Source organism: Mesoplodon densirostris, chromosome 18 (assembly GCF_025265405.1).
Source record: "Mesoplodon densirostris isolate mMesDen1 chromosome 18, mMesDen1 primary haplotype, whole genome shotgun sequence".
Taxonomy (NCBI): domain Eukaryota; kingdom Metazoa; phylum Chordata; class Mammalia; order Artiodactyla; family Ziphiidae; genus Mesoplodon; species Mesoplodon densirostris.
This window is the reverse complement of record NC_082678.1, coordinates 44495089-44503590: the sequence shown is the minus strand read 5'-3', so window position 1 is coordinate 44503590 and position 8502 is coordinate 44495089. Positions and strand designations below refer to the sequence as shown.

The 8502-nt window shown below is 57.6% G+C and overlaps 1 protein-coding gene across 3 annotated transcripts; it reads left to right on the top strand.

Annotated features, from left to right (window-relative positions):
* The first annotated feature begins 1754 nt into the window (after window positions 1-1754).
* On the top strand, window positions 1755-6828 carry LOC132479005 (zinc finger MYND domain-containing protein 15-like). 3 transcript variants are annotated; one of them, XM_060082518.1, is made up of 13 exons: window positions 1755-2328; window positions 2771-3005; window positions 3092-3247; window positions 3511-3671; window positions 4188-4340; window positions 4661-4741; window positions 4890-5006; window positions 5126-5214; window positions 5302-5400; window positions 5564-5717; window positions 5800-5858; window positions 6095-6255; window positions 6624-6828. In XM_060082518.1, the coding sequence occupies exons 1-13, from the start codon at window positions 1755-1757 to the stop codon at window positions 6769-6771; spliced, it is 2187 nt and encodes a 728-aa protein (XP_059938501.1). In that variant the 3' UTR covers window positions 6772-6828. The 3 variants fall into 3 exon arrangements, with proteins under 3 accessions (XP_059938501.1, XP_059938500.1, XP_059938502.1); XM_060082517.1 differs by having other exon boundaries at window positions 5755-5858; XM_060082519.1 differs by lacking the exon at window positions 4890-5006.
* Window positions 6829-8502: the final 1674 nt, after the last annotated feature.

Genomic DNA, 8502 nt, shown 5'->3' with positions numbered 1-8502 from the left:
TTTCGGAGATGTCCCATGTATTGATCGTTAGGAGGGGAGTGGGAAGAAATTCTTCTATCACAGGGACAACTTCCAGCGATGCTACCTTCATTGCCATCTCTTGAGCGGGACCGAGGTGGTCAGCACAGGTTCCCAGGTCTAGGGGCTCACGCAGCGGTAAACTTAGCCTCCAACCCACAGCCCCACTGCAGCCTCTCCCCTAGACCCGGGGATCTGAGCCCCTCCCACCCCCAGGGCTCAACTCACACATCACACTCCCCAAACACGTCCATAATCACACCTGGGCCCTGGTGTTCCCCAGCCCGTCCCCAACCCCAGGCAGCTGGCCCTCCCCCTGCCCCGGTTGCCTTGGGGACCCTGACTCCCCACTTATTCAACTCAACCCCGCGGCCCTCGTGCCCCCCATCCCCGTCCCCGGATTCGGGGATATGGGCACCAGCCGGGCCCCTGACGAACCTGGAGGAGTGTGGCACGCTAGAAAGAGTAGGACCAAGCGGAACCGGAGTTCCCAACCCAGCATCATCTCGGGCCCGCCTCGCCCTGGCTGACTCCCGAAGACGTGCTCCGGAGCCTGACGTCCAGCCCGTGTCTCAATGGCTTTCGCTTCCTTCTCCCGCTACGCCTGAGATTCTGCGGGAGACGGCGGCCGTCGGCACCAAGGCCCGGCCGAGGCGAGGCGCGAGGTGGCGGCGCCTCCCTCTGTGCGCCCTCACCGTCTCGAACCGATAAGTGCGGTCAGTACCGTTGTAGCCGCGTGATCGCCGGCCTGGGGCGGCGGGGAAACTCCGGGAGGCGGAGCGCCTCCGCCCGCGCCCCCGCACCCAGCACAGAGCCCCGTCGAGGGGGCAGCCAGAAATGTCTGAAGAAGGCGAAAGAAAGCGGAAGAAAGTCCAGGCTGCAGGGCCAGGCGCGGCGGACGGGCACTGACCACTAGGCTGATCCGGTTCGGCCCGGGGATGTCAGCCCCGCCCGCCCGCCCTCCGCAGGTCAGTCGGCTAGACCTCCTCCTTTGAGAGGCTTTCACTTTTCGGGCTCGGGTCCGGCGCACCGGAATCCAGTCACGGATCCAGTTACATGGCTGGAGTGACCGCGGCAGACGAGTCCGCGCGCCCAGCAGCACAGACACTGACTGCCCTGAGCGCCTCCGCGCCGCGCAAGACACGGGGGGCGTGGCAACCCGAGGAGCCGGCGGGGGGCTCGGGCAGCCTGACGTCACGCCCCACCCCGAGGTATTTACCTTCGAAAAGTGGTGGCCGGTACCGGAGAAGCGGACCGGACGGGAGGGGCTAGGTGTACCGGGGCTCACCGCCAAACCTAGCCAAGCCGAAGAGATGCCCTAGCTCCTGTCCCCCTCCTCCCACACCCCACAAACGGATCCAAAACTCCTCCCTCCTCACCAAACCCTTGCCTAACCCTAACCCTCTCCCACTTCTATCCTCAACTCAAACCCTACCTTTGAGGGTTTGAGCCTCAAATTTTGGGCCCCAAATACCATCTCCCTCCCGACTATTCATCCTTAGCCCTAGCACCCACTTTCAAGTCTGGACCCCATTCTCACCCTGAATTCCCATCCTCCACCCTGAAAGCTCCTTTCTCACTCCTAACACTCATCCATAGATTCCACCCTAAGTGACCCTCAAACCCACAATCGCTCCCATTTTATGACCCAGCCCCAAACTCTCCCGAGTACCTCTCTCTCACCACATATCCCTCCCTCTGCTCAGTCTGGGCCCAGGCCTTGTGCCCCTGAAGACATGGAGTTTGTGTCTGGATACCGGGATGAGTTCCTTGATTTCACTGCCCTCCTCTTTAGCTGGTTCCACAAGTTCGTGGCGGAGCGCGGGGCCGAGGGGACCACCCTTGAGCGTTGCTGGCAGCAGCTGGAGGCTCAGATCAGAAGCCTACCCCAGGACTGCGCCCTTTGGGTGCTCCATGTCTTGCCCAACCGTAGTGTGGGCATCAGCCTGGGGCAAGGGGCAGAGCCAGGCCCTGCACCAGGCCTGGAGGCCGCCTGGCTCCTGGGAGACGAGCCCCCACTCCACCTGCGGGACCTAAGCCCCTATGTCAGCTTTGTCAGCCTGGAGGAAGCGGGGGAGGAGGAGGAAGAGGAAGAAGAAAATGGAGAGGAGGAGGGTGCAGGCACCGAGAAAGTAGAAACAGAGGAGGATGGGGAGCCAGCCCCTACCAGCAGGGAGTCCCCACAGGAAGCAAACCCCCCAGGGGAGGCAGAGGAGGCCCAGCAGGAGGCAGGAGGTGGCGAGGTTGGCTGCCAAGAGGACAGGGCGGAGGACGAACCAGGGCCTGAGAGGAGGAAGGGACAGAGAAATGGTAAGAACCCAGGGCTGGCCCTGCCCTGCCCCTGCCCAGGCATACTCCCCTTCAAAGCCCTCCTCTGCCCCTCAGAATCCAGCTAGGAGTCACAAATGGGAGGCCCTCAGGCCAATCTGGCCTAAAAAGGTGTCTTCATTGATCCACAATGTTCTTTGTTTTTTAAATTTGAGCCAACATTTAAACATTAAAAGAAAAAACTTCCAGAAGTCTGGAGTTACCCCTTCCCAAGAAAAATGTAAAGTCCCCACAGCAGGCCCACATTTCCACCTGGCAGCAAATGCTGGTTCTGTGTAGCCGCAGTCCCCTTCCGATGAGGCATGCCCTCTCTCCCTAGTCCCCTTCGCTCAGTCTCCTAGTCCCCGTGGGCATTTGATTTGGTGTCCCTGACCCTGACAGTCTGCCCCCCACCCCCGCCCCTGACTTTTCCCTTTTTCCCCAGAGGCGGCCCCCCTGCACCCTTCCTGCATCCTACTGGTGACGGATGCACACGGCACCATCCTGGGCGTTGACCTGCTGATGGATGGAGGGCAGGGGAGGGCAGGCAGGGGCTCAGGGACACAGAACCTGGCTCCTCGGGCCTATGCTCTCCTCTGCCACAGCATGGCCTGCCCCATGGGCTCTGGTGACCCCCGAAAGCCCCGAAAGCTTACTGTGGGAGACGCCCAGCTGCATCGGTACAGAAACCTGGTAGAGGGTGGGGAAGCCTGGGGCCCTGGGCTCCTGAGCCCCCCAGCCTGATGCCGTCTCCACCCCCATTCAGGGAGCTGGAGAATCTGGTCCCAAGGCTGAGAGTGAAGCTAACCAAGACCCCGATGCGGACATGGGGTCCCCAGCCCGGCTTCACCTTTGCCTCCCTTCGGGCTCGAACCTGCCATGTTTGTCACAGGCATAGCTTTGAAGTGAAGCTAACGCCCTGGTGAGCAGCCTGCAGAGGTGGAGCAAGCAGAAGGAAGACCCCAACAGTCAGGCCAACAGAGAGGAAGCAGGCTGGTGGGGGGCCCTGCAGACAGACAGAGTGAGGGACAGGGAAACAAGAAGACGACACACACACACACACAAAGCTGCCCTAGGCAGAGAGAGTACAAACAGACTGAGCGTACGGGCAGCCGCAGGACAGATGGACAGCAGACAGGGGACCTACAGACACTAACACTGAGTGCCCTCCCCCCGTGACCCCAGCCCCCAGTGTGGTGCTGTCCTGTACTGCGGAGAGGCTTGTCTCCAGGCTGACTGGAAGCGATGCCCAGATGATGTGAGCCACCGATTTTGGTGCCCAAGGCTTGCAGCCTTCATGGAGCGGGCCGGAGAACTGGCAACTCTGCCTTTTACCTACACCGCAGGTACCCTAAGGAGGTCAGGATGGGTGGGGGAAAGTGGGACCCGGTCTTTGGAACTGGGGCCCCAGGTGCCTGGGAACAGGGTCCTGGGCTTGAAGGCTAAGTGTCTGGGGCTGGAATCTAGATCCCTGTAATAACAGCTGGGTGCTGGGTATTTGGGGCTGGACACAGGATCTCTGGAGCTGAGAACTGAGTGCCCTGGTCCCTGAGAGAACTTATGGGAGTAGGGATTCAAATACTTGCTTCTCAGCTTCACCACTAACTGGTGACCTGAAACAAATCGCTTTACTTCTTGGAGCTATTTCCTCAACTGTGAAATGCACAGACTAACAAATGTTAAAACCCATGGAATTGTTATATGGGTTCTGTGGGCTACGCTGTAGACACTCAGAAATGTTAACAGTTCTCTGCCTGACTAGAACCAGACTCAGACTCAGGGTCCTGGGGAGAGACTGAGGAGAGCCAAAGTCTGGAATCCTGGCCACCAGGCCCTCAACCCGTCCCCTCACCCTTCTCCAGAGGTGACCAGTGAAACCTTTAACAAGGAGGCCTTCCTGGCCTCACGAGGCCTCACTCGTGGCTACTGGACCCAGTTCAGCATGCTGATTCCAGGCCCTGGCACCCCCGGGCACCCAAGGGGCAGCACGCCATCCCTCAGCGCTCTTCTCAGTGGTGCGTGGGGCCTCTCTCCAGGCATAAGTCCCTCAGACTAGAGGGAAGGACGGGAGGGCAAAAAGTTGTCCGGGTCCTAGATAACCCCTCCACATACACACCAAACCTCACCGCCACCACCAGGGCATTTCATGCCTCTCCTCAACCCTCAGAAAAGTCACCCCTGCCCAGCCCATCCAGAAGCCCCATCCCTAGGCAGCTCCCCATTCCTCCTGCTGCAGCTCCAGGCCCTCTCTCAGGGAACACAGCTCCTTCGGAAGAAGGAAGAGGCCAGGTGGGGACCTCCCTGACACCAGGCTCCTCTTCTTTCATCCTCTCAGGAGATCCCTACCAGCTTCTTCAGGGGGACGGGCCTGCTCTGATGCCTCCTGTGCCCCCAGATCCACCCAGGGGTCTCTTTGGTGAGCTGGAGGGGCCCTGAGGGAGCTAGGGGTAGGGACGGGGACTGGAGGGCCAGCAGTCTCGGTGGCTGAGAAAAGGGGCTATTGGACAGGAGAGGTGGGGGTCCACAGGCCTGGGGCACGGTCCCCAGTAACCCACTCTCCCCAGGCTCGTGGCAGGATTACTACACATGGCGGGGCCTCAGCTTGGACTCCCCCATGGCTGTGCTTCTCACCTACCCGCTGACTGTGTACTACGTCATCACCCATCTGGTGCCCCAGTCCTGTAAGGAGGGCAGAGGCAGGGGGAGGAGTGTGTGGAGCCGGGGGGGCCAGGGGGGTGGCAGGGGACAGGAGGGAGGGGAGGAGGAGACCATATTCTTAAATGGCTAGCTTATCACCCAGTCCCTGAGCTCAACATCCAGAACAAAAAGTCACTGAAAATCCACGTGGTGGAGGCTGGGAAGGAGTTTGACCTCATCATGGTGTTTTGGGTAAGTCCCTCCAGGCCTGAGGGTGGAGCACTTGGGTGTGGAGGTGGATGCAGGGTGGGACCCAGATCTGTCCTCTTTGCCCTTCAGGAGCTCTTGGTCTTGCTCCCCGACGTGGCCCTGGAGCTGCAGTTTGTGGGTGACAGCCTGCCCCCTGAGAGTGACCAGCAGAATTTTACCCTGCAGAGGGTGAGGGCTGAAGGGGGCCCTGCTCTTTAGCCCTAACCCTCCTGCTGTCCTCCCAGCTGGGCTCTGCCCTTCCGATCCCTGCCTCCTCTCCCCTGTCTTACTTGATGCATCTCCCAGTACCGTAACTTCCACCGGCTTCTCCACCCCACTCCAAACTCCCCAGGATGACCTCGAAGTAGCTGTCCGTCCTGCTTCCGGGGTATCAGCACGGCTAAGCTCTGGGACTAAGGAGATGGGACGCCGCAGGGACCTGCAGATCAAGGTGTCTGCACGGCCCTACCACCTGCTCCAGGGGCCCAAGCCTGACTTGGTTATCGGTAAGCGCCTGGGGTAGGAGCATGGGGGAGGTGAGAGGAGGCCCTGGGAGCCAGCTTCTCCCTGCTCTCCTTCCCTCCGCAGGATTTAACTCTGGCTTTGGTCTAAAGGACATTTGGCTGAGCTCGCTGCCCCGGTTACAGGTGGGGGATGGGACAAAAGGGACCTTCTCTCACCTCCTGCCCGGTCCCTCCTCCTCTTCGGAAAGTCTCTTCTTCCCCATCATCTGCTCTACAGACCTGGGGTGCGCCAGCGGGTCCTCCTGCCCCCCTCTGTGCCTGCCTCGTGCCTCTCCCCATCCCGGTCCGTCTGGGTCCTCGGGAGGTACGTGGGGTCGGGAGCCTTTCTGAGAGTGTCTGAGGCCCCGCCCCCACCCCAGTCCCTCCGAGTGCCGGCCTTCTTCACCGAGAGCAGCGAGTACGGCTGTGTGATGGACGACCAGACCATGGCGGTGGCCACGGGAGGGGGCGCCAGCCCTCCACAGCTCAACCCTTTCCGCTCCCCCTTTCGCCTCAGAGCGGCGGACAACTGTATGCCCTGGTAAGGCCTTCTTACTCTCTGGCCACGCAACCTGAAAGGCCCACCTCTACCCTCGTCTCTGCGGTCCTGGGACCCTCCTGGCCCAGCCCTACACCCTGCTTTCGCCGCCCGCACTCCCACCACCCCCGCTGGAGGGTCTCGACAACGCCCACACACCCCTCTTTAGATCCAGCTCACAAAAATCTCTCCAACTCCTCGTTTCCCAGCCCCGGCCCCAACCCCTCCGCAAAAAAAACGCCAGATTACGCTCGGGCTGGCAGAGCCCTAAGTTTAGCCCCACCCCCTGAAACTCGGAGCCCACAAACTCCGCCCCTTGGCAAAATCCCGGCCTCTTGGCCCCGCCCCTGACGGCGCCACGCCCCCCTCAGGTACTGCAACGCCTTCATCTTCCACCTGGTCTACAAGCCTCCGCAAGGGAGCTGGGCCCGCCCCGCGCCACGGCCCGTTCCTCCCGCCCCGGCCCGTAGGCGCCAAGGAGAAAAGAAATCTGGACTGGGGGCCCGCCGGCGGAGGTGAGGGCGGAGAGGTAGAAGTCCACCCCCTCCCCTAACACGCCTCAGAAAGGAACACGAAACAGGCGAGAACGAGGGGGAGGGCGTAACACGAAAAGGTAAATAAAATTACTTGTTTGAAAGCACTGAGTCAAACGCTCATAACTGGGTCCTTAAATGGAAAGAGGATTAAAGGATTTACGGATGACATTTTCTTCCATCTTTCTTCAGTTCCTCGACAGCTGTCCCCTCTCTTACTTGGGATTCTGACCCTCCTGGGTAATCCCAAACTTCTTCTAATGTGTGTGTTGACAAGGCATTTTCCGGCCCCAGTAACAGGCAGGGACCGGATCCCAGTCAAGCAAGACCAAGAAACAGAAAGTGGCTTCTCTCGGGGGGGGGGGGGGGGGGCGGGGGCGGGGGCAGGGGAGGCATGCAACCTCCTAGGGGCACTCACAACCCTGGTTTAGAGTCAGTGAAAGACCCCAGCCACCCAACTGTCCAAGTTAGAAACTTCATGGCCATCCCTGACTCCACATTCTCTCATCCTTCACGTCCCATAAAGAACCAGCTCCAGCTGAGTCAGGCTGCTGGTCACTCAACATCCAGCAGTTTATGTCCAGTCCCACTGCAAATGCCACCATATCTCGTGTTCCTTCCAAAACAGACATTCGAAACATTACTCCCTGCTTAAATCCCTTCAATGACTTTCCTCTACTTTTAAAATCCCCGTGAGTGTGGGCCGGGCTTAATGACTCTTATCACAAAGTATAGAAAGGGAAAAATAGTGGAGAAACCTGGCAGACACCACCTGCACCAAGTGACTAGGTTTACAGGAAATAAGAAGTCATGTTGACGTCATGCTCCCTGACATGATGCAATAAGGCCACATCCCCTCTGTAGTATTCTTCCCCCAAATCCATAACTTTAGACTAATCATGAGAACACGTCAGACAAAACCAAACTGTGGGACAGTCTACAAAACCCCTGACTGCTATTCTTCAAAAGTATCAAATTCACGAAAAGCAAAGAAAGACCAAAAAACAGTGACAGATTGGACGAGGCTAAGGAGACATGACAACTAAATACGATGCAGTATCCTGGTTTGAACCCTGGAACAGGAAAAAAAAATTAATGGAAAAACTGGAGAAGTTCAAATAAAGTTTTCAGTGTAGCTAATGGTATTGTATCAATGCTAATTTCTTAGTTTTGATAAACACGCTGTGGTTATAGCAGAAGTAATAAGGAAGATGTGTGAGGAGTGTTTGGGAACACTCTACTGTCTGTGCACCCCACCTATAAATCTAAAATTCTTTCCAAAAAAAAGTTTAAAATTTCAGACTCTTTAGTATGGCTTGTAAGGTGCTTCTCTTTCTGTCACCCTCTTTTATTATAACTATCTTATTATCAAAGTTTCCAAATATACACAAAAGCCCAGAAGATTCAGCATAATGAATCGCTCTGTGCCCATCACCCAGCTTCAACAATTATCAACATTTTTCAAATTTTGTTATTACTCCCTGTGATAATGTGATAATATAAGAAATATATATTTGGTCTGCGTGCCCCATTTCTGGCACAAGAGCTTCTATAATCTGAGTGACAGAGGTGAGAGGAGCATCTTTTGTTATTCATAACAAGCCCCTTTCAACCATACCTGAGTTTAATAAGGTAGCTCTAGGTGGGCCCTTATTTAACTTCAGGATGGAAGTTAGATACTAGAGGAACCAACCACATGATTAGAGGGCTGAAACGT

What these genes read in the sequence shown, in the direction of transcription:
- LOC132479005 (XM_060082517.1), top strand. Translation starts at nt 1,755, where the DNA reads ATGGAGTTTGTGTCTGGATACCGGGATGAGTTCCTTGATTTCACTGCC. An exon ending in CCATCTGGTGCCCCAGTCCT is followed by an intron (nt 5,007 to 5,125) that starts GTAAGGAGGGCA and finishes CTTATCACCCAG; the next exon opens with TCCCTGAGCTCAACATCCAG. An exon ending in GCGGACAACTGTATGCCCTG is followed by an intron (nt 6,256 to 6,623) that starts GTAAGGCCTTCT and finishes CGCCCCCCTCAG; the next exon opens with GTACTGCAACGCCTTCATCT.